This window comes from Equus caballus, chromosome 8 (assembly GCF_041296265.1).
Source record: "Equus caballus isolate H_3958 breed thoroughbred chromosome 8, TB-T2T, whole genome shotgun sequence".
NCBI classification, from domain to species: Eukaryota; Metazoa; Chordata; class Mammalia; order Perissodactyla; family Equidae; genus Equus; species Equus caballus.
In genome coordinates this window covers 4,491,566-4,514,310 of record NC_091691.1, presented here as the reverse complement: position 1 = coordinate 4,514,310, position 22,745 = coordinate 4,491,566, and the positions used below count along the sequence as shown (strand labels likewise).

Below are 22,745 nucleotides of genomic sequence, written 5' to 3'. Positions count from 1 at the left end.
CTACCCCCAGGGTGGAGGTGAAGCTAGTGTCTTGATGTGGTCAACCCGGGGTGAGGGGTACTCCCAAACACCCATCTGGAGACCTGGGCCTCCTCTCAAAGAGACAGGCTTGAATAACTGTCACGGGTTTTGCACTGTGTCAGGTCCTGATGGTGGAGGTGGCCCTTCAAGCACACCTGGGGCCAGGCCTCTTGGCAGTTCACCTCCAGCATCCCCAACTCCACCTGCGAGGGTGGGCGTGCCAGGCACCACAGTGCCCCCTGCAGGCTCAGGGCAGCAGATCTCCCTGTAAGAGAACAAGCTGGCATGATTGGTGGGCATCACCTGCAGGCTTCGGATCCCAAGTCGATCCGCCCACCCCAGAAAGTACTGCTCCTGCTGAGAACCCAGGAGAACATTCTCTCCAGAGCCTGGCCTTCCCCAAGCCTTCAAGATCGGCTGGATCCAGTTCACCTCCACATGGTCAAGGTTGAGCCGGGTCTGAGTCAGGCCCTGACAGACCCCCCCATACAAAGTAGTGGGCCTCTATTTCTGCACGTGGCCCTGACCAAATCTGGAGTCCCCAGTCTTGCCTGAGTAGCTGGTGTACAAAGATCCTCTTCAAACCAGAGCTTTTCTGAATCCGGGGCCTCTGCCCCTACACCTGTCTAACCATGACCCAGATGGAGCGCTTGTGGGGCGATTCCCCAGCTCTGCACTCACCTGATCTTCCGACGGAGGGTCCAGCCCAGCTCCGCAACTGCCCCTCATCACTGGGAAGTGGACCCAGGCTGCAAAACTCCCTCCTCAGAAGTGCTGTGGGTGGGGGTCTGGGCCTGACCGATGCCCTTTCATCATTGCACTGCTTCCAGCAGCCCACAGTAGTGCAACAGGGAAAGAGTGTCAGGCAGGCCTGCCAGCGCTTCTCCTCCAGTGGTCAGTTAGGGATCTGAGACCTGGAATGCAGGTCCACTGGGGCAGGGCCTTTGCCTGGGGAAAGGGTGCCCTCTGACCTCAGAGGCCCAGGCCTGGCCAGGATCTCAAGTTTCCATGGAGAAGGGAGTGAGCTGGGCAGGGGGGAGGGCAGGGTCTGCAAGCCTAAGGGGCCAGGCCTGGGGAGGGGAAAGGGAAGTATGGGGAAGGGAGGTCCCCAAGGCTAGTCCCAGATGCTTTGACAATATCATTGCACTGCTTCTCAGAGCACAGTAGTGCAACATCGTCACAGCACCTGCGGCCAGCAGGAGGGACCCACCGTCCCCAATGCACGCAGGGCGGGAAGCTCAAACATGGGTGGGTGGGGCTAGGGGCCCTATGCTGGACACCAGGGCAGGGACGGGGATTTCAGCAGGCCTGCCGTCCTGGGGTCCTCAGGACGCCAGAGCACCTGGACTTTCCCCGGCACGCTCCAGATTGCGGTGAAAAGAACCCAGACTGAAGAGTATCTCCAACCCCGGAGTCGGAGCGGATAGGGGGAAGGGTGCGTACACACAAAGGAGAGTGCCCGCGCTCCACCGCAGTCCGAAGCCCACTCGCGCCCGGAGCGGGGGTAGGTGCAGCCCGACGACCCTGCGCTTTCACCCGGCTCTGGGACAAGAAGGGTGGCCCCACTCCGGGACGACGCGCCCCTGCCGGCTCAGGCCCCCATCACTAGCTCCCGGCCCCCAACTTGGGCTCCGCGTTCTGTCCTAACAGACTCTCTGCCCAGTCACTTAAAGCGGAGCAGAGAAAAGGGAAGCCTTCCCGCCCTTCTGGAGTCCCCTGCCCAGAAAGGGCGCCAGGGTCCGTCTGCGCCTCTCACAGTCCCGCCGGGCAGGGCCGCCTTAGCCGGGCCCCTAGCCCAGACCGTGCTACTCACGCGGCAGGACACCCCTTTCGTGCAGGGCTGCGGCAGGACGCGGAAGGCTAGTGGGAGAGAGGTCCTGGCGGTCGTGTGCCCCCGTCGTCCCCACCCGGACGACCCTGTACCTCGTGGCGCCCTCTCGCCCGCCTGCTCCATCTTTAACCTGCTGACAGTCGGCGGGGCCCAGCCCCGGCTCCTTAGCATAGCGCCGCGCTCATTGGCCGGCGCCGGCGCGGGGCTTCGCCTCCCGCACGCCTATTGGCTGAGACTGGAGCGATTTCAAAATAGCCTCCGGGCCCGGATTGGCCGGGCGCGGGCAGAGTCTCCGGCTCCGTGGTTTTAACAATGAGTTCTACAAACTCTTTCTCCCCATTCATAACTTATCAACAGCGACTTTGCCCGCCTTTTCTCAGCTTCAGTCTCTGCGAGGTTTCTAGGAGCGCGGACAAGAGTGTCTGGAAGCCGAATGAGGGGCGCGGCCGGGGGTGCTGAGCCCACTGGGGAAGTGGCTGCGACCCTAGAAAAATGCCTGAACCCGCGGTCAAGCCGGCTGTGGAGGAGGGCCGCAGACTGCTCCGTTTTCCAAGCAGAAATTGCTCCCCCTGTGCCTCCTGGACGAACGTTTGGGGGCGGTGGGCTTTCTGGCTAGGGTAGCCCCCTCCCTACCCAACCCAACCGCATCGCCCAGCTTGACCAGAGTGGATTTGCCTGAAGCCACCCGGGTTGGCCTGGGCGGCTGAGAGCTGTCTTGGAGCACGTGGAGCCCTGTGGATCTGTGGGAGGTACTGGGAAAGGGATGTCGGCTGGAGTCCCCGCGTGATTGCGATCCACTTCGCGGATAAGCATTCATTAAGTGCTTACCCTGGGCTGATCACCTGGAAAGATATACACTGCCCGACCCCCACATAGTTGCAACGCTTAGGCCGCTGTGCATCTGGACCCCCTCCTGTTTTATTCTCTCAGTCCAGTGGTTGAGAGCAAATTTTTTTGAGGCGGGCGGAGCTGGGTTTGAATCTTTACAAACCTCGGCTGCCTCCTCTGCAAAATTAAGATGGTAATTGAACCTGCTTCATAGGGTTGTTGCCAGGAGCAAATGAGGTGCTGTGTAAATCCTTGGCCCAACGCCTGGCACTTAGTGTTTAATAAATAGCTCTGCTGCTGCTGCAGTTTTAATTTTTGGTCTTTTCCCACATTCTGCCCAGAGCCATCTCACCTGCTCCCACAGCTTCGACCTTGATTTCCCAAGGATTCCTACATGCTGTGCACCGTTTGACTCTGCTCTTAATTAACACTCCTCACTGATGTGTGTGTGTGGTTGTAGGGAGATCATAGAGGCAGAAGTGGACTCTTACAGCCCGGAGCAGCCAGGGATGGACCAAAAGAGTACCCCCTTGGATTTGCAGAGCGTAATCCACACTGTGGGTGCCCTGCCCACACCCCCTTGGCAATCACCTCTGCGGAAAAGATGTTCCCTGCCAGCACCTGTGGCTGTGCTTGAGGGCTTAAGCTGGATGCAGAATAAAGCCCTCACGTACACTTCCCAATGTGCAGGGCCGGCGGGAAGTGCCACAGTCATTCCCCCCCAGCTCTCACCCGCAGCCTCAGCCAATGACGGAAGACATTTTGGTTGGATAATTACCCCCCACTCCACCCCCCTGCCCTGCTTCCTTGTGCCTTCAGGTTTTGACCTGGATTCCAGAGCTCCCCGGTGGTATAATCTCCACTTGCCCACAGGGGTAACTCGCTCAATAATTCCACCTTCCCCAGCTGCCTTCCCTTCTCCTCCCACGGCCCGACCCCTCTGCACCAGTGTTTTCTGGGAGCACCTCCCAACAATCTCCTTGCACTCCAATCCTGTCTCAGGGCAGGTGAGTGACGGGAGAGGAGTGTAGGCTTGTAGACAGTGCTCAAGAGGTTGGCAGGGGAGGCCTCAGGAGGGGATCTGTGTCTGAGTAGAGCAGCAGCTCCTGGAGGAGAAGGGTGAGGGGTAATGGGCCCAAGGCCTCCACAGGACCCTCCTTCCCCTCAGGCCTCAAATTGGCTAGAGCTTTTCTCCCACCCCTGGAAGGTCAATTGATTTCTCAACTGTAAGGTGCTCTGTCCACACTCCTCCAGGCCCCTTGCGACCAGTTGTTACCCCCAGCCTCTCCTTGGACTCTTTCATTCTCATTCAGGAAAGTGGCACCCTCTCTAAGCCCCTCCTTCAACACAGCCCCACCGGGGCCTAGTTAGCAAGTCCAGGAAGCCTGTAATCCCCATTATGACCTCTAGAGGGCACCCACACACCAGTGAAACTAACAACTACCTTCCTTTATTAGGACCCTCCTATTTATTGCTCCTGTTTTTAAATTGTAATACTTTGCCTGCCCAAATTGTGCCTTTCCTTCCAAGAAGCCTGCTCATATCTCTGCAGGTAGCAGTTCTCTGCGGTTACCTTCCCCTGCCATCTTTTGAAATTTTGTTATCTCCTTGGGACCTTGGAAGGTTGTAGTGGGGGCCTGAGATGCCACATGCCTGGGCAGGCTGGGGTGCCATCTGCACCAAGAGTGAGGGAATCTGTGATGCTAATTTCTAGGAGATGGGCAGAGTCCCGGCCTGATGTTTGCTCAGAGACAAGTGTCAAGACTATTGCAATTGTTAGGGGAGGGGTGCCAGGAGAATGGGGGGGGGGGGCCTCACCTCAAGGGATGAGGGACAAGGGAGCTTGTGCCCCATCCCTGTTGGCAAGAAGCGGGGCTCCCACTCATCCTTCTGAGGCCCTGACCCTGGCCCTAGCCCTTAACAGGAAGGTTCATGGAGCTCAGGGACTGGGAACTGGAGTCACTTGCCATCAGATCATCAAAGGCTGGATAGTGGGGCTGTGATGGTCCGGAGCAGTGTTGGAGTGCATGGAAGAGCATCAAAAACCTTTGGACGGGTTCAGCTGTCTGGCTGTGCTAGAGACAGAGGTTTCGCACTGAGGAAAACATGGTGAACTGGGCCAGGGAGGGTGGGCACCTCCTGGTCACCCCCAAGCTTGCAACAAAACACAATCACAGAGCAACATTCTTTAATCAACAAAGGCACTTAAAAATCCCTACAAACCCAAAGTCCCCACCAAGAGTGGCCCTGTAGACACCACACCCTGCCCCTCCATTCACCCATCCATGGCACTCAGAGTTCATCGTGGCCTGCAGAGGGATCCACACTGGGCTTGATAAAGATGCCTTCCATGGCCTTCCACGTATTGTGCGTATTGGCACTGGGCATGCCGTGCACCTCGTACTGCCCACGGATGGGGTTCCCATACTGCTCGCCGGTAACTGACAGGAACACAGAGGTGCCCAGGTGCTGGAAGCGCACGGCGGCCTCTCGCTCCCAGTGTTGCCCTGAGCAGCGCACCGTCCACAGGTCCAGGTCGTCGCCCTCGCCACCTTCCCCAAAGGCACTCACCTCCTAGAAGCGCAAGGGGCGAGAGGACAGTGGTCACCACAGAGTGCACAATGAGTCCCCTGTGGTCACTTGCCGGGCAGCAGCACTCATGCCCAGGGCACTGGGCCTTGGGTCATTCCCTACACCTCTCTGAGCCTCAGCTTCCACAGCTGCAAAATAGGACACCACACCTCCCACCTCCAGCACCCTTTAGGCCTTCCCCAACACAGGCTCTTTAATACATGCACAGCCCACCCTCTCCGTCTGAGCGGTGACCACTGGCCCTTGTGGAGCTAAGGCCTCCTCCTCTCTGTTCTCCCTGCCCTGACCCCTCAGACTCCGGCTCAGCATAAAGTCCAACCCCTCAGGCTGACAGTCAAGGTCTCTATTTATCTCATACTTTTTCTGCTGACAACCCCCCCAAAGCACCCTCTGTTCCACCCCACTCCCTCCCTGCTAGCACCCCCTACACATCCTTCCACTCCTCCCCTTCCCGGTCCAGTTTCAGTGAACTCCACTCACAAGCTGTTCCCCAGGCCTGGAAAGACACTGTCTTCTCTGTGGCCTGGAGGACTCCTACTCACCCTTCCAGACCCAGCCTGAATTCCTCCACTCCATTCCCCCCCCAAAGGCCATGTGGATCCCCCTCCTGGGTCCAACTGGCCCCCCAGGAGTAGAGCTATCCAGCCAGATCGCTCTTCCTTGTCTGTCTCCTCCCTGGGCTGAGAGCTCCTGCGGGCAGGACCCTGGCCGAGTCACCTCTGTGTCGCTAGAGGAGGCGCTCAGTAAACGTTTCGGAATTGAAATTTCCGTTTCACAGAGGAAGCTGATGCTCAGAGCAGGTGAGAAGAGTCAAGGCTCCTTCCCTGGTCCTCATAGACGCACCAGGAGCCTCTCCTAGGGCTGGTGGAGGGGGTCTCACCTGGTTGTTAGACAGCGGCGACGGGAAGTGGTGCGTGTGCAGGTTCTTGCCGGTTAGCACGTGCGTGAGCCGCACGGCCTGACCGCAGCGCACCGGGGACCCGCGCGGGCACCCGCCCTCCGAGCCGCCGCGGATCCGCCAGTAGCTATTGGCGTCGTCAGATGCCTCCACGCCGGTCACCGACTGTTGGCCGCTGCCTGAGGGGCGACACCCCATCCCATCCGGGGTCGCCGTCAATCTCGGAACTCCGAACGCTCGGCCAGGACACCATAAACTTTCCCGGACAACCTCAACCCTGGGACCCCAACGGCTCACCCCCAGGCCCCCCTCTGGCCCCCGGCTGAACTCCAAATCCCTTGGCCTGAAGCTCCCGGACGACTCTCCTGGCCCCCAATATCCCGAGGACCCCCTCAAACCCCCAGTCCTTGTCCCCCTTGGTCTTCCAACAACCCAGCCCCCTGGCCCGGTTTCCTGATGACCCCCAGACCCCTAGCCCGCAGACCCTTCGGCCCGACCACCCCGCCTCCCAAATCCCAGCCCCGGGCCCCACGCACCAGATCCGTATTTGATGTCGTGCGAGTGCAGCCGCACCCTGTGCTGCGTGTTGAACAACTTCAGCACCGACCCGCAGGTCACGGGCCCCGCGCCGGTCTTGGAGGCACCGCTGACCGGCACCAAGAGCGCCAGCAGCAGCCCCAGCAACACCGGTCCGGCAGCTCGGCCGCAGCCCGCGCTCCACATCCCCCCGGCCCGGCTCCGGCAGCTCCGGCCCGTGGGCCGCTTCCGTCCTCGCCGCCGGCCAATCCGGCTCTGACAGAGCCCACCGCAGCAGCCAATCGCCGGCGCGCACGGCGTTCCGCCTGGACTGTCATTGGGTCGGCGTGGAGGGGACCCGCCCCCAGCTTTCGAGAGCGGCAGTGGGGAGGGGGCTTGGAGACACGAGGAGGGTTTTGATTGGTCCACGCTTGAGAGGCTTCACCAATGAATTCCAAGAGAAGGCAGGTGCGGCACCAAACGGTGGGAGAGCTGCCGGCGAGCAGCCTTAGGTGGGGGCACCCTACCCAGCCGCCGCTGAGTCCCTGGACTCCCCGGCTCAGGGTCCGACGACCCTGCTGGCACGTGATCACGAAGTCCCCCCCCTTTTTTTTTTTTTTTTTAAGATTTTTTATTTTTCTTTTTTTCTCCCCAAAGCCTCCTGGTCCATCTAGTCCTTCTAGTTGTGGTATGTGGGATGCCGCCTCAGCATGGCCTGATGAGCGATGCCATGTCCGCGCCCAGGATTCGAACCGGGGAAACCCTGGGCCGCCGAAGCAGAGCGCACGAACTTAACCCCTCGGCCACGGGGCTGGCCCCGACGAAGTCCCCTTAATCCTGGATGCCTGGGCCCTCAAACATGCCTCTCCCTCGGACCCTGGGTCCGAAGCTACTGGGTCTCGAGGTTGCTCGACCACTAGATTTTGCGGTCAAAAAGTCGACAGATCTCAGATACTGAATCACCTGGTCCTTCAGTCCCTGAACCCCAGTCACTCGGTCATTGCCCCCTCTTTGCCATTGGGTCACCGGCAGAATCTCATGGTCACTAGGTCATTAGGCAGCAGAGGGCAGTAGGGAACTGTGGTGTTGAGGATAATGGCATTTTCTCACCAGAAAGCCCCAAAGCTGTCTTAGAAAACCAGAGACGTGGGAGACCAAATGACTGTGGGAACCAAGCCCGGGTGACAGTGTGTCCCAGGTTTCAGACTTGAGTGGGTCCTGGTCTCAATGCCTTGTCAGAGGGCTGTCAGCTCAAGGTGGGGAAACTCACACCACTGTGTGTTCATGTGAGTGTTCATAAGAGTGAACACTCTTATGTTGACTTCACTCCAGGCCCTGTGGTGGGGACGGGGGAGCTGGCTCTGGGCTGCATTACCCAATAGGCTGATCTACCCATGCACCTGGGGCACCAGCAAAGCAGGGAGAAAAGTTCATGTTTCATTAAATCAACTAGAATTTTGCATTCAGAAAATCCAGAGTAGAGCCATTTTATTACAGCAACATGCTTTTTTAGGGTTTTCATGTTTAATATTGTTTTTACTTCGATAAGACACCTCAATTTTTTTGGTGCTTAGAGTGTCTAAATTGCTAAAGGTCTGCCCTGGATTTGGCAGACCCTGCGCTTGAGGGACCTCCAATCCAAGGTGGAGGGCTAGAGTACAATCTGGGAAGCAATAGATTTGTCCTTCTGGACATACCAACCAGCATCTCAAAGTGAATATGTCCAAGGCAGAATACCTGGTCTCCTCCTCGAACTGTTCCACGCTGAGGCGTCCAGGCCTAATGACACCTCTGTTCACCAGTTGCTGAAGCCCAAAGTGTGGGATTCACTTGCATTTCCTCTCTTTCCTGCACTCCTCACATCTAATCCAACATGTCTTGATGGCTGTGACTCTCAAACAGACCGTGAGGTATCTCTCCTGTGTCCCCCAGCACCACCCTAATCCAAGCCACCCCATCTCCCCACCAGATATCTACCTCCATCTCCTAACAGATTTTCCTGCTTCCACTAGTCAGGCCCCTCCAAGACTTTCTCCATAAAGAAAAGCGATTTGTGCCTTCTTTACAAAGCATAAATCAGACCACACCAGGCACCTGCTGAAAATTGCCAATAACTTCCTCTTGCACGTAGGGCCAGAGCGTGGTGAGGACACAGCAGGCAACCTCCTGAGGCAACCTCAGGCAAAGACAGGATTCCAAGTACAGCAGAGACCCCAGAACTGGAGTAGAGGAAGCCAATGTGACTTTCCCTTGACTCTCGTGGAGCCTCATGGCTTCTCGTAGCTGTTCTCTTTTCCTGCCTTCCCCAGCTCATCCTATGGGCAGATGCTCCGGGCCAATTATGATATCACCAGGGCCCTCTACCTGTCAGCCACAGTTTGCCTTCAGGTTCAGATTCTCAAGGGAGAATCTGAGTGACTCAACTTGGTTCCAGGGACGGCACAAGGTGCGATCAGCTATGGGGGGCGGGGGCAGGGGTGTGTGTTGTAGCTAGTCTCCAAATGTGGCTACTAACAATTCCTCCCATCCTGTGAGTGCAAGCCGCGCCTCTTGTGAAGACGCAGAGTCCGTCTCCCCTCCTCTTGAATCTGGGCAGGCATTGTGATTCGCTTTGACCAGAGAATGCCACAAAAGTGCTGTTTTGGGACTCCTGAGCACAGGCTGTGAGAGCGCCGGTGGGTCTTGTTTCTTCCCTCTGGGAAACCAGCTGCGGCCCCGTGCTATAAGGAAGTGCAGGCAGGCAACTGAATGGTCAGAGGCCACGTGGAAAGAAACACTGGAAGAGGAGAGGCCATGTGAGATGTTCCAGCTTCAGCCCAGCCCCCAGCTGGAAGCAGCCACATGGGCGACTCTGCCTACACCGCTACTGCTACCAGCTGAGCCTGTCAAAACCCAGCATTGTGACAAATGATTTTCTTTGAAGCCACTTAAGTCTGGGAGTGGTTACACAGCGCCAAATACCTGACACAGGAGCTCAGGTCAGATGTCTCTAGCACCACGTGCCAGTAGTTCCCAAGGGGCTACTGCCACCCCAGGGACAGTCCCTAGACGGGTACCTCTGAGGATGAGGAGGAAGTATGTTCTCTTCCCCCGTGAGGACTTGACAGCGGGACCTAGGGAGCTGGTGGGTGTCACAGCAGCTGCTGTCTCTCAGAGCCTTGGGGCTCCCCTCTTCCCTCCTTTCTGCTGACGGGATTCCTGCCACTCTGTGAGAAGAGTGGAAGATGGCTGCTCCACACCATCCACATTCGTCTTTAGCAGTTAGTGCAAACTGGAGCAGAATCTTTCAGTCCCTCCCAATTGCAGGGTCCCAGGAAAGAACCTGACTGGCCCAGCTTGGAACAGGGATGCACCAGTAGGTCCAATCAACTGTTGCCAAGTGGTATGGCAATAAGGTATGAAAATGGCTGTCACGGCCCCCCACTGTGCTGGTGGTGGCAGTGGGTGGCCTCAGGGAATGGGTATTACAATGCTCAGCTTGCCAAAAGAGCTCTATGAGAAAATGGGTCCCTGATCCCCCTGCCACCTTAGGACCCTGGTCCCTCTGACTGGTAGGGGAGCAAGTCCTCCTTCCTGAATCTCAGGGTGTGGGTATCGTGTGGAAGGTCCTCCCTGCCTGGCTCCAGAGGAAGCTCTACAGTTGCTGTATTCTAACCCATGGACCACTGAGCATGGTCAGGCTGGGTTGAGCAGGCATGGCCTTTATGCACCCGGGTGGGCTCCAGGGGGAGGCAGTAGAGACCCATCAGGGTCCCCACAATGGTGCCTACACAGCGAGGCAGAGAGGAGCATCTTCAAGTGTTTTCTCAGCCACAGGACAAGATGATGGTGGAAGAGGTTGAGCTGCTCCCTGGGTGAAGATGCCTGAACACGGAACAAACAGGCTGCACCAGGAAGGCAGAGGGAAGGAGGGTGCTGAGCTGGTGGTGGCACAGGATGGCCAGAAGCCCCAGGAGAACCTTGGAGATGAGACCTGCCAATCACAGCGCCAGCTACGCCCACAGACCCTTCTAGAGAGAGCTGCCTGCCCAGGGCCACTGCAGGAGAAGTAGCCATGTGGCCAGCCTGGAGCAACCAACCCACATCTTGACTGACCAGCAGCCCCCATGTGACCTGGTGTGAAACCTCCAGATTCAGGAGTTGGGGCTGGGAAACACAAATTAGGAAGATAGGTCGCATGGGAGCAGCAGGAGAGGGTGGATGCGTGGTTCCTCAGTCGGAACGTGAAGGTGTGCAATGTCAAAGGGAGGGGAGAGCCACCTTGGCAGAGGAGGAGCCCTCCAGAAGCAGGAGCTGTGATGCACAAGGGCTGTGACAGAGGAGGACCATGAGCCCTGAGAGGCTTGAAGAGCCAGGAAGAGGCAGCCTAGGGTGCAGAGGGCCAGGAGCAGGGACTTGTGTTCAAGCAGAGCATGTGAGGTCACGGGAGTCAGAACATGGCCAGCTGTCAGACCTGGCCCGCTGGACGTGTTACTCGAAGGCGGGTGTGCAGGTGTGTGGAAGGGAGGCTGTAATCTCTGGACGAGAAAACCACACTCCATCAACACAAGCTTTATTTGCCCCGTTGGCTCCCCTGAGAGGCACAGCAGAGCTCCCTAGGGGCGTTCGGCCCTTCCGACCTTTGCTCAGGGCAGGGGCAGGTGGGGTGGGTAGCATTCCGACAGAGCAGGAGGAGGAGCAGGGAACTGAGCGCTCAGTGCGACTTATGGGCGCCCTCACGGGGGGTCACCGTGGCCTGCTTCTGTGGAGTGGCTGACCTTGGCCTCCACTTGAGCCTTGGGGGGGCCCCAGGGCTCACCCTGGTCCCCAAAGAAGTTGTGGTTGTCCTCCTCGCCATCCTCACTGCTCCGGCTGTCCTCCATGTCCTCTGCCTGCTCAGACGGATTGGAGCCCATGCCACTGCTGGAGGGTGTGGAGAGCTTGGCCTGCAGCAGGCTCGCGGCCTCCTCCTCTTCAGCTGTAGGATCCTTCTCGGGGGTGAGCAGCTGGGGGTCTGCCAACTCAGCATCGAGGCCAGGCTCTGTGGCCTCATCCTGATCCATGTCGGTGGCCGGCTGGGGCAGCGTGGAGGGGGACTCTCTGCTATGCTGGGAGGAGCCGAGGTGGGAGGCGTCGTGCTGGGTCTGCCAGGACACCGGCCGGGCCCATTCAGCCTCCTCGAGCTTGCGCAGCAGGCAGCTCCAGTCAATCTTCGAGGACAGGCGGATGCGGGAGCCCTTCACCTTCTTGAAGCCCAGGAAGAGGTCCATGAGCACCTCAGTGACAGGGAAGGAGATGAAGCCCAGCTGCTCGGTAAGGTTCTTCTCAAATTTGTACTTGTAGACGAGCAAGGAGACGGACTGCTCCATCAAGTAGTTAACGAGCTCCTCATACCAGGGGCTGGAGAGGTGGGACATGGTTGACTTGGACGAGATGGAGGGCAGCGGCTTCTTCTTCAGGAACCTGTACTCGGGGCTCTGTGCAGCAGCCGGGGAGGGAAAGGGAGACAAGTCATGCCACTCATGCTGCCCTGGGACGCCCCTCAGATCCAGAGCACCCTCCACATGACCCACATGGGCGCCACACCTGTTGTACTAAGGGGACGGCCTTGCCACACCTGCTGTGCTGTCCCAGGCAACAACTGAGCACAAGCTGTGCATATCGGCCAACCCTCACACTTACCACACCGTCGTCATGCTGGCCACACCAGTCAGGCCTGGGGCAAGGCCGGTGACCTTGGTCACAATGTTAGCCAAAGCAGAGCCTGTACAACCTGGGATCTGGCAGGTTCTTGCCCAGGCCAGGGTTGAGAGGAATGAAGCATGTCTGGCGCAAGAGGAGGGTCAGGGGGCTATGCTGGGGACACACCAGGTGAAGCCACCTATGTCTTCTCTGTACCCTTCTTGAGTAACTCCCTCTCAGCAAGGAGACACTCTGGAGAGCCCTGTCCTGGGCAGCAGGACCAGAGGGAGCTGGACCTTGTATGCAGGGCCCCACTCCAGGCTCAGGCTGTTGTCCACAAGGGACAGGACCCTCCCCACGTGGGAGGGCTTCTGAGATTCACATTCAAACGTTAAAAAATACTCAGAATAAAAAATAGCCTTTATTCATCTTTGACAACACCTGGCAGTAGCTAGGCCAGGATTCCTGGTCCCCCCTCAGCTTTCCCCTGCTCAGGTGGTTCCCACAGTGCAGGCAAGAGACCTGGACCTTGGGCACCTGCCGGCGACAGTGGCTGCTAGGAGTGGTAGCTGGAGGAGTCCTTACCCTGCAAATCCATCCCTAAGCCCCACAGCCCCACCCCTGAGGTCATCTCCAGATACAGAGAAGCAGGAGATGGGGAGAAGCTTCTTACCAAGGAGGCGAGTGGTGAGAATACAGGGTGGTGGTGGGAGGAGAGAGGGCAAGGGGAGGCAAGTGGAGCTGTGCCCCCGGTGGTCAGGTGGGTCTGGCTGGAGGGCACTTCCACAGTGATCCCCGGGGCGGGCAGGCTGAGATGCAGTCTCCGCCAGGGCCGGGGCCTCTGGCTGGAGCACAGGGGCCCAGAAGCAGGCACAGGTGGTCTCTGTACTTCAGGGTCCTGGTCGGGCACCTCTTGCCTGGGGTGGGGTGAGGGGACTTTGGGCTCTTCTGTGGGTGTCACCTTGAGACTGAACCTGGTGGCCACTTGGGCATTAGACACGGGGGAAGCACCTTCCTTGAGCTTGCCCCGTCCTCCGTATTTGATGCTCTTTCTATGAACCATCTTGAGGCTGGAGGGTATGGTGTGGAGAGACTCGCAGGGTTCCTCCTGGTCGGTGGGTATGGGCAGCTTGGAGCCTGATGTTGGGCCAGAGTTGGGCTCTGTCGTGGGAATTCTGACCCCAGGGAATTCCCATTCTGTTGGGAAGAGAGGGCAGCCATTGTGGCGGCGGGCATTGCTAAACTTATCCACAGCCTGGCTGACCACATTCTGCAGGGCGGGGAAGAGGTGGTGCTCGGCCAGGAAGCCCAGGGTCTGATGGGGCTCGAGGAGGGAACAGTAGCCTGGTAGGTTGAGCGATGCCGGCTGGCTCAGCAAGGACTTGATCTCCTTGTTGAACTCTTGCTTGAGGAAGCTCAGCTCCTGCTCTCCAGGCCCCAGGTCTGATGCCTCAGGCGTGCCTGAGCTTGAGCCCAGCAGGCCTGAGAACCAGGACAGGGGCTGCTCCGGGGTCCACTGGCTGCTGGCCTGGCTGCCCAGCGAGTCCCACAGCAGAGAGTTCCTCTGGGAGGAGGACTGCCCCAGGCATTTCTGCAGAGAGAGGGAGACTCTCAGAGGCGTCCAGGAGTGGCCAAGCCAGGCCTTGCCCCGGCCCTGGGCTCTGGACTGGGGTCCATCCCCCCTACCGGAGCCATGGCCCCAGATCTCACCCCTCTCTGCTCCAGCCGCAGCAGCCGTTTGAGGTTCTTCTCCAGCAGGAGTTTGTCCCTCACGGGCGGCAGTGGGCCCAAGCCACGGGCTCCCAAGTCACTGTCTGGGCAGCGGGAGCCCAACCAGCCGGCTGTGAAGCTGCTATGGGAGTCAGACACAGAGCTGGAGCAGGATGGGTAGTTGTTGGGGCGCCCGGTGCAGAGGCTGGGCCGGGCACGGTGCCGGTGCACGGTACTGAGGCTTGGCCGGGCACGCACCCGCCGCCCCGCCCTCGGCACCTCTATAGGGTCCTGCACCTCCACCAGCGGCACCCCGGCCTCTGTCTTCACAGTGGCCATGCGCTCAGTTGCCTCCTCCACCACCGTCTGCAGGCTGTCCAGGACCTGGCCCTCGACAAGGAAATCCAGAAAGCTACCAAAGGGCTGCAGGCCTCTCAGGTTTCGGCGGTGGCCACGGAGCCCTGAGCTGCCTGAGGGGCCATACATCGACGGTGGGTGTGGCATGTGGCCCAGCTTGGAGGCTTGCCCCATTTCCGGCAACAGTGGCTTCTTGGGTGGCTGCACCTGAGCAGACAGGCATGTCAGGGTGGGGAGAGATGCCCCATAGTGGAAGGGGTTCCTGGGGCCCTCCTAGGGCACTAGGAGCTGGGTGGGGAGTGGGCAGTAGAAGGCACTGTGTTTTGGAGTCAGGCTGCCCTGGGTTTGGCTCTGTCACATTCGGGCTGTTTGCCCATGGGCACGATGGCCCCTCTTGAGATCCAATTTCCTCTTCTGCAAAGTGGGGATCTATTTAGGGTTGCCCAGAAGCTTCCCTGACACCTGCATTTCACGTACACAAGACCTGGTCAGGGAGCCTGAAAGCCTGCTTCTCTCCTCACACAGGGTGTGAATGGGCAATTACAAAACCCCTCTGAGGCCCACGCAGGCTCTTCCTCTGTCCTAGAGCAGGCTAGCCCTGTCTCCACTGCTGGGCCGCACAGACCACCTGTGGTCACAAGCCCTGCGCACTCCTGGCTGTTTCTGGAACTTGAGCCCTAGGCCCTGAGCAGACTCCAAGCTCCCACTCTGGGGTTCCAGTCCACAAGCCCTTCCCAAGGTCAGGGAGACACAGGGAATGAAACTGAGGGTGACTAGGGCCCAGCAGGGGGACAGAGGAGTGGTCAAGGTGATAAGAACCTAAGAGGCCCAGAGAGGAAGTCAATAGGAGAGGGGAGCTGTAATCTGGGGCCCAGAGCTGGTGGGAAACATGTTGGGGACCTCAGAGTCAGGGCCTGACGGGCATACTTACCCGGGCCATGTACGCAGTGTGGCCCGCCTCATCGTCGGCCAAGTATCCCGAGTGATGGCGGCAGCTGGCCATAGTGCGGGTGGCCCGGCCCACTGCCCAACTCCTCTCTTTGGTTCTGCAGTGCAGCCGCGGATTCCTCTCTGCACTGGGCGGGGAGATGGCGTGAGGGTCCCCCCAGGCCTCCATGAGTCCAAGTCTACGTCCGTCCGTTGGCTACTGCGTCGGTGGCCCCAGGGGCTGCGGGTCCCTCGCTCCCCGCACCCCACATCGTTCGTGCGTCTGGCCCTTCCTCTGCTCGGAGTCCCCCGGGCTTCTGCACACCATCCATGTCCAGAATCGTAGGGGGTGAGGTCCCCGAGGACATCTGCATCCTGCCTCCGATGGTCTCTGGGCCTGGGTGTGTCCACCCCTCTCTCCTCCCAGACCCTGGCCTCCGCCCCTGGCCCAGAGCCGACCCGCTCACCAGAGTCCCCGCGCCTCGCTCGGGGCCGGTCAGTGCAGTCTGTACCCGCTGGAGGGCGGCGACACTGCGCTCTGGGGTCGCCCCCAGGGAGCCCACTTGCTTATTTACATGCCACGTCCTGATTGGCTCACAACGGGCCATTCGCCCTCTAGCTCCCCCGGCACAATGGTTGGGGGCGTGGCTAACATTGGTTCCTCCCCTCCCCCCACTTTACGAGGCTCTGCCCCGCCCACATTCGAGGCGGGAACCGGCGGCTGGAGATGCTGTTGACCGGCTCCGCCCAGACAGGAAGCGCCATCCGCGCTCTGCACCTGCCCTCAGGGGAGCCTAAGGGAGAAAGCCACCAGTCTCCCGGTGACACAAGCACCTTCCTCGGCTCTTATCGCTGCATCGTCCTGGTCATCCTGCTGTCTGACTGCTCCTTTCCAGGGTAGTCCCATCGCCCAGTGTGGATGACCCCGGGGTCTGTCTTGAGCCCTCTCCCCTCAGGGGTCCCCTTGAGCGCAGTAGAAAGTCTGGGCTCTAAGTCACAGATCTAGCTTGAATTCCTAGCTCTGCTGCCGGTGTGACTCAACCTCTCTGATCATCTGCTCCTTCTCTGTAAATGGAGTTGAGTGTCCTTCCACATAGGAGTATGGAGATTAAGTCAAGTCTTCATACAACACACATGGCATCCCAATAAGAATCTTGTATATCCTTACCTCTCCTCCCTGCTTTCCCCCTCTGCCCAGTAAATGCCTCCTAATGCAATCCCCCTTCCAAGTGTCATCTCCTTGGAGAAGGTTTTCCTCAACAGAATTATCCCAAATCCTATTCCAGACTCTGCCACACCGTATTGTACTTATTTACTTATTTGTCTAACAGATGGTGCTCCTTGGGGGTAGGATTGTAAGGATTGGAAGCTCGTCAAGCCCTTCTTACCCTGAGGCACTACCCCTAATCTCTAATATTTCTTTTTTCTTTTTGAGGAAGATTGGCCCTGAGCTAACATCTGTTGCCAATCTTCCTCTTTTTTTTTTTTAGCTCCCCAAAACCCCAGTACATAGTTGCATATCCTAGTTGTAGGTCATTCTGGTTCTTCCATGTGGGATGCTGCCACAGCATGGCTTGATGAGCACATGACAAGTCTGTGCACAGGATCTAACCCAGCAAACCATGGGCCACCGAAGGGGAGTGAACGAACTTAACCACTCAGCTACAGGGCCAGCACCTCTAATATTTCTAATATCAGTAGGTGCTCAATAAATGTTAAATTCCTCCTTCCAACCTGCAGACCCTGAGGGCCTCTGGCCTTTCCAGGATCAGCTTCTGAGTGGAGAATGATGGTTGAGGTCCGACAATTTAATAATCACAATTGAACACAATCCTTATTCCAAGAGCTTGGTGAAGGGCTTGACGAGCTTCCAATCCTTACAATGCCCCAAGAGGTGCATATTACTTGTTATTTTCAAGCTCGGCTCTGCCCTCTCTGCCCCTGACCCGGGCCCAGAGGACCAAAACAAGCCCACAGCTTGGGAGGCAGGTCCCAGCTCTACTACTCCTGGCAGGATCACTTTGGGCAAGACACTCCTCTTCCCTCAGCCTCAGTTTTCTCATCTGTAAAAGAGGAATGACATTACCAGTCTCACAGGTTGGACACAAATACTGCACTTTCCACTGGGAACATCAGAACAGCCACATCACAACCAAAACTCTGGCCGTCAGCCATGGTGACTGTTCATACAGTCATCAGCAAGGAAAGCTTTTCTTAACCACAGAGAAAACGAGATTACGAATGTAAAAGTTGTAGCCTGGCACAGAGCTCAAGAGATGGAAACGGGCTAAGGCTTTCTCAGATGAAGCCATTAGTAAACGTGTTTCCTTTCATTTTCTTATTGCTTAGAGCTTTACAAATCAAGAAAAAGCCTCCTCTTAGATAAATCAGCAAAAGACAAATAGGGAATTTGAAAAAGAAGAAATATAATAGTTAATAAAAACATGCAAAAATTCACAGTCACCATCAAAAAAATGACACATTTCAAGAATGAGATAACATTGATGTGATCATTATCTTCTCAAAAAGACACAAAAAACTTTGGGGTAGGGGTGAAGAGAAATTGAGCGTGTTTATTTCCTTAGAAAAAAACACTGCAAGGACATTACCCAGAAAGTGAACGATGGCGATATCTGGGAAGAGTAAGAGATTTTTTTCTTCAGGTTTTCTTTTCTGTATTTTTCATATTAAATATCAGTTTTGCAGTCACTGGAAGTTCCACATTGTAATAAACCCGGCCATGCTCTGGTGAGGGCTGAGCACACCGGATGGTGATGGGGGGTCGCTGCAGGGCCACGCGGGGACCTGTAGGTGGCGAGAACAAAGACGAGGTGCAGCCGCGTCAGGGCGTGTGCGTCGGGGCGGGGCCTCGGGCTGCGTCCCGCGGCGGGGCGTGGACTGTTCAGCCCAATCCCCTTGGTGCCGAGCCACCCGCCGAGGCACCCATGGCCCGGCCGCGCGTGCGGCTGGTCGTCACCGCGGACGACTTTGGTTACTGCCCGCGGCGCGATGAGGGCATCGTAGAGGCCTTCCTGGCGGGGGCTGTGACCAGCGTGTCCCTGCTGGTCAACGGCGCGGCCGCGGAGAGCGCGGCGGAGCTGGCCCGCAGGTGAGGGGCGGCCCCCTACGGGGTCCGGGCGGGTTTGGGGCGCCGCTGCCGCGCGGCCGACTCTGCTCCCGCTCGCGCTCCGCCCGCAGGCACCACATCCCCACGGGCCTCCACGCCAACCTGTCCGAGGGCCGCCCGGTGGGCCCAGCCCGCCACGGCACCTCGTCGCTGCTCAGCCCCGAAGGCTTCTTCCTCGGCAAGATGGGGTTCCGGGAGGCAGTGGCGGCCGGAGACGTGGACATGCCCCAGGTGCGGAGGTGAAGGCCCCGCCCGAGGGTACCGTTGAGCCGTTCGGTGCAAGAGAGGGCGCTGGATGCTTGCCCGGCTCACACACTGGAGCAGTCCCGCGGAAGCGCGTGCAGGAGGTCCTCCTCGGCAGCTGCTTCCGGACCTTCAAGGTGCCTGTCGTCCTCTCCTTCCAGGTGCGGGAAGAGCTGGAGGCCCAGCTGAGCCGCTTCCGGGAATTACTGGGCAGTGACCCCACTCACGTGGACGGGCACCAGCACGTCCACGTGCTCCCAGGTGCGTGGGTTGGCGCCCCCAGGCCGGGTGGGGGCCGCGCTCCTCCCTGACGCCGCCCCGCCCGCAGGCGTGTGCCAGGTGTTCGCCGAGGCGCTGCAGGTCTGCGGGGTGCGCTTCACACGGCTGCCGCTGGAGCGCGGCGTCGGCGGCTGCACCTGGCTCGAGGCCCCTGCTCGCGCCTTCGCCTGCGCGGTGGAGCGCGACGCTCGGGCCGCCGTGGGCCCCTTCTCCCGCCACGGCCTAAGGTGAGGCCCCCCACCCACCCTCTGCCCTCTGCCCGGCCCAGGTCCCAGTGCGTCCCGCTGGCGATTCACCTGGCCAGCTGTGTCTGTTTCTCAGCCTCTACCGGGGTCAGGCGTCGATCGCGTCGCCTCTACCCCGGATCCATCCTGCCCCCAGTCTAGCCCTGCCCACCGCAGTCCTGCTGGTCCCTGCCGCTGATGCCCTGGCATCCACAGGTGGACTGATGCCTTCGTGGGCCTGAGCACCTGCGGCCGGCACATGTCTGCTCACCGCGTGTCAGGGGCGCTGGCTCGGGTCCTAGAAGGTATACCCACAGGCCACACGCTGACAGCCGAGCTGATGGCCCACCCTGGCTACCCCAGTGTGCCTCCAACCGGGGGCTGCGGTGAGGGCCCCGACGCTTTTTCCTGCTCCTGGGAGCGGCTGCATGAGCTGCGTGTCCTCACCACGCCCACACTGTGGGCTCGGCTTGCCCAGGATGGCGTGCAGCTGTGCGCCCTCCTCGACCTAGACTCCAAGAGACCCGGGGAGGGCGTCCCTGGTGAAGCCACTCTGGAAACCTTCCTGGAGCCCTCCCCACCCTCACCCTGACAGCCAAGAACCTAAAGCCTGTCAGTGCTCAGAAAGGGGGCCACGAGTGAGCCGTGGCGCAGCCAGGAACCAGGCTCTAGATGGGTTCTGTGACTTATGTGGGGAGGAAACTACCACCTCCATGCCCAGCTCCTCGTGGCTCAGAGTGGCAGCCCGAGCTTCAGCAAGCCCTCCTAGCTGCAGGTGGGCTGGCCGTGACATCTGGGTCTGGGGGCTGCCAAGCATTTGGTGCCCTTCACGACGTTGCCATCTAAGCACCTTCCTTGTTTAGATGTACTGGGGAGAGATCACTGTATAATAAAATAACGTGTGTCTTGTAAACCTGGGTAGTTTATAAACTGTGCGCAGAAAACCTTCATAGACACAAGGAGGGACAAGAGCAACTCCTCCGGGGCCCACACCAGGTCACTATTCCAGAGAAGAAAAGAAAAGCACACTCCATATGCTGGTTTTGTTCATGCTTAGGTGGGTTTTATTTATTATCTGGGTGGGGGGGATTGGGAGAAGAATGACTCACCAGGCTACTTTTTGGGAGATATAATCTGAGTTTTGATTTAAAAAGAAGTCACCTATTCTAAGTAAGCAGCCCTCTGCCATCCTAGGGGAAAGGCTGAGGAGGTCCTGCAAGCTCACAGGAGCACATTTAAGTTTTTCCAGAAGGGACAGTCTCCTGCGGAAATGGTATCCTGGATTCCCTGGGGCCCTGGTGAAGTGTGGCTACCCCGTGGGGCCCATGTGGCTTGCATCAGGGAGATGCAGGGAGCAGATGGGGAAGAGGGTGGGGAGTTCTCGAATGCACAGAGTTCTGCCCTGCTCCAGAGGATGGAAAGGCAGACGAAACACCACATGGTCCTCCTTGTCTCATGTAATTGCACCTAATAGTGCTTATGTGGCAGCACCAGTGTCCCCATTTTACAGACCTAGCAGTGGGAGTGGCAGAGCAGGGCTTCGAAGCTACCTGTTCAGGTATTTGCCATGCACTGTGCCAGGCATGGAATCCGGTGCCTAAAGAGCTCTATTCTGGCCTAGGCAGCCTTGAGGGACATGCTGCTTTCTGAAGGGGTGAGGGCAGGCTCTTGCTCCTCCTTCCTGCCTCCACCCCCGAGGTCCCCACCACAACTGTGGCTTCAGCCACCTCTTTTCTGGCTCCGTTTTCCATCCTGACCTTCCCTTGACCTTGGCTCTACTAGCCACAGGTTCCTTCCTCCTACTTCCATACATGGCTGTGAGCTAGAAGCACTGAGTTTGGGCCCTCCTGTTGCCTCACCCTCACCTCCTCGACTCAGCCCAGTGGGGCCTGGCCACGCTCCTGCAGGCTGTTGGCTGGAGTTGGTAGGGGTGGCCTGAAGGCAGCCTGGTGGCATTGAGGCACCTCCCTCGGGGGGTTCTGCTGTTCTGAGAGGAGGAGGCAGCTGGCTGTGTGGCTCTGAGGCTCAGGATAGAGGTGTGGGTAGACAGGAGACACACTTGGGGGTCTGCCCAGATGCTAGGTGAAGCAGTGGGAGTGGCTACTGTCACCCAGGGAGGGAGAGGGGATGAGCAAAGATGAGGGCCAAGAGCAGCCCTAGGGACCAGGAGCGTTTAGGAGCGGAAAGGAGAGGGGGCATGAGCAGATTGGTAGGATCCTCAGGAGGCTGAGGTCCACCTCGCAAGTGGAGGAAGGTGATAAGGCGGAGGACCAGAGGCAGCACAGGGCCCGCTGCAGAGCTTGTCACTGGCGCCTCACCAGGGAGACGAGGGGTATTTCTTATGCCAAACCTGCTATGTACTGGATGGCTCAGGCAAGGTGGTTTCTGTTATCCACCCATTCATCATTCATGTTTAGAGGGTCTGCTCTGTGTCATGCCAGGGCTGAGTGCTGGGTGGGACACAGCCCAGCCTGCAAGGAGCTCACAGTATGGTACATACTCATGGGGTGTGATCCAGGCTGCAATGGGGGGAGTGGGGAGAGGAACACAGCAAAGTGTGAGAAGTGTGAGGCCAAAGCGGGGCTCCTCACAGCCAGGACAGGTCAGAGCATGCTCTCCGGAGGAAAGGACTTCCTTCCCTGGGCCTTGGTTATGGCCTCTGCACAGTGCTGGGTAGTTCTTTCCACTCTGATCTTGAGGCCCGCATGGTGCCCCCAGGAGCCCAGTCTGCGAGCAAGAACATGTTCCCATCACCCAGGAAACGGCCATTTACCAAGACCCACCTTCAGCTTGCTCCTTCTTGGGTTGGTGCCATTCCCCCAGGTTGCACGAGGGAAGCAGGGAGAGGAGGAAGAGCCAATGCAGGCAGGGCAGGAAGAACTAAGACCAGCTCTGGCTTCGCCTTCGACCGGGTCAGCTGGCTGCTCTGCAGGGTGGGGCATGGAGATGCTGCCAAATGAAGCAGTGAGAGCAGGGCTGAGGCTACCAGCCTATGGACTTGGCAATGAGGAAGTCCCAGGGTCCTAGCCAAGAGGAGCCTCATGGAGCCGCAGGGTGACAGAAGCTGGCTACAGTGGGCACAGGAGTGATGTAGCAGACACGTATTTCGAGCTGAACAATTAACAGGAAAGTGAGGAAGGCAAGAAAATGGTGGCTCGAGTTCAGGGAGTTGACAGAGGGTCCTGTGGGCCTCTGGCTTTGGGGAAGGGGGACTGAGGCTGTGTGTGTGCCCAAAGGAACCCGAATGGTGGAATGCAACAGGCTCTGGAGCCAGACTGTGTAAAAACACAGGCCAGGTGCCCTTGGCCAAGTCACTGAGCCTGTTTCCTCCCTTGTGAAAACAGAGATAATGGTGCCCATGGGGTTGAACTTGAGATTCACAGAAGACAAAGTGGTAGGACATGGCAGAACTCCCCACTGATGATCAAAGGAAAGGCCGGGCTCCTTGTTTCCTGGTAGAATGATACCCCAGGAAGGTGCCCTCCTGCAGACCTAGCTGACAGGGCAGGCCTGGTCTCAGCTGGTGTCAAT

The 22,745-nt window shown here is 58.4% G+C and overlaps 3 protein-coding genes and 2 non-coding genes across 8 annotated transcripts; 1 reads left to right on the top strand and 4 right to left on the bottom strand.

Annotated features, from left to right (window-relative positions):
- Positions 1 to 812: 812 nt before the first annotated feature.
- MIR130B (microRNA mir-130b) lies at positions 813 to 893 on the bottom strand. The gene has a single exon (NR_032877.1). It is a non-coding gene; the product is annotated as a microRNA mir-130b (primary transcript).
- A 234-nt stretch (positions 894 to 1,127) lies between these two features.
- MIR301B (microRNA mir-301b) lies at positions 1,128 to 1,224 on the bottom strand. The gene has a single exon (NR_032881.1). It is a non-coding gene; the product is annotated as a microRNA mir-301b (primary transcript).
- Positions 1,225 to 4,851: 3,627 nt separating this feature from the next.
- On the bottom strand, positions 4,852 to 6,969 carry SDF2L1 (stromal cell derived factor 2 like 1). The gene is made up of 3 exons (XM_001493091.5): positions 6,707 to 6,969; positions 6,153 to 6,349; positions 4,852 to 5,254 (listed from the first exon to the last, which is right to left on the bottom strand). The coding sequence occupies exons 1-3, from the start codon at positions 6,891 to 6,893 to the stop codon at positions 4,973 to 4,975; spliced, it is 666 nt and encodes a 221-aa protein (XP_001493141.1). The 5' UTR covers positions 6,894 to 6,969; the 3' UTR covers positions 4,852 to 4,972.
- Positions 6,970 to 11,222: 4,253 nt separating this feature from the next.
- Positions 11,223 to 16,150, bottom strand: CCDC116 (coiled-coil domain containing 116). Of its 3 annotated transcripts, none has more exons than XM_023646793.2 (5): positions 15,809 to 16,150; positions 15,346 to 15,485; positions 14,058 to 14,621; positions 13,021 to 13,938; positions 11,223 to 12,142 (listed from the first exon to the last, which is right to left on the bottom strand). In XM_023646793.2, exons 2-5 carry the CDS (start codon positions 15,415 to 15,417, stop codon positions 11,402 to 11,404), a joined length of 2,295 nt encoding a protein of 764 aa, XP_023502561.1. In that variant the 5' UTR covers positions 15,418 to 15,485; positions 15,809 to 16,150; the 3' UTR covers positions 11,223 to 11,401. The 3 variants fall into 3 exon arrangements, with proteins under 3 accessions (XP_023502561.1, XP_005612436.1, XP_014597618.1); XM_005612379.3 differs by having other exon boundaries at positions 15,346 to 15,490; positions 15,809 to 15,932; XM_014742132.3 differs by lacking the exon at positions 15,809 to 16,150 and having other exon boundaries at positions 15,346 to 15,668.
- Positions 16,151 to 18,179: 2,029 nt separating this feature from the next.
- On the top strand, positions 18,180 to 20,127 carry YDJC (YdjC chitooligosaccharide deacetylase homolog). Of its 2 annotated transcripts, none has more exons than XM_070275257.1 (5): positions 18,180 to 18,450; positions 18,540 to 18,699; positions 18,873 to 18,972; positions 19,040 to 19,217; positions 19,372 to 20,127. In XM_070275257.1, exons 1-5 carry the CDS (start codon positions 18,287 to 18,289, stop codon positions 19,454 to 19,456), a joined length of 687 nt encoding a protein of 228 aa, XP_070131358.1. In that variant the 5' UTR covers positions 18,180 to 18,286; the 3' UTR covers positions 19,457 to 20,127. The 2 variants fall into 2 exon arrangements, with proteins under 2 accessions (XP_070131358.1, XP_023502557.1); XM_023646789.2 differs by having other exon boundaries at positions 18,191 to 18,450; positions 19,431 to 20,127.
- The last annotated feature ends 2,618 nt before the right edge of the window (positions 20,128 to 22,745 follow it).

Coding starts and splice junctions, on each gene's coding strand:
- SDF2L1 (XM_001493091.5), bottom strand. CDS start 6,893: ATGTGGAGCGCGGGCTGCGGCCGAGCTGCCGGACCGGTGTTGCTGGGG. Junction 6,350..6,706: donor CGACATCAAATACGGATCTG/GTGCGTGGGGCC, acceptor GTCGCCCCTCAG/GCAGCGGCCAACAGTCGGTG. Junction 5,255..6,152: donor CGCCGCTGTCTAACAACCAG/GTGAGACCCCCT, acceptor TTGCGCTTCTAG/GAGGTGAGTGCCTTTGGGGA.
- CCDC116 (XM_014742132.3), bottom strand. CDS start 15,531: ATGGAGGCCTGGGGGGACCCTCACGCCATCTCCCCGCCCAGTGCAGAG. Junction 14,622..15,345: donor ACACTGCGTACATGGCCCGG/GTAAGTATGCCC, acceptor CTGTCTGCTCAG/GTGCAGCCACCCAAGAAGCC. Junction 13,939..14,057: donor TGCGGCTGGAGCAGAGAGGG/GTGAGATCTGGG, acceptor CTCTCTCTGCAG/AAATGCCTGGGGCAGTCCTC.
- YDJC (XM_023646789.2), top strand. CDS start 18,287: ATGGCCCGGCCGCGCGTGCGGCTGGTCGTCACCGCGGACGACTTTGGT. Junction 18,451..18,539: donor GCGGCGGAGCTGGCCCGCAG/GTGAGGGGCGGC, acceptor CTCCGCCCGCAG/GCACCACATCCCCACGGGCC. Junction 18,700..18,872: donor GAGACGTGGACATGCCCCAG/GTGCGGAGGTGA, acceptor CTCTCCTTCCAG/GTGCGGGAAGAGCTGGAGGC.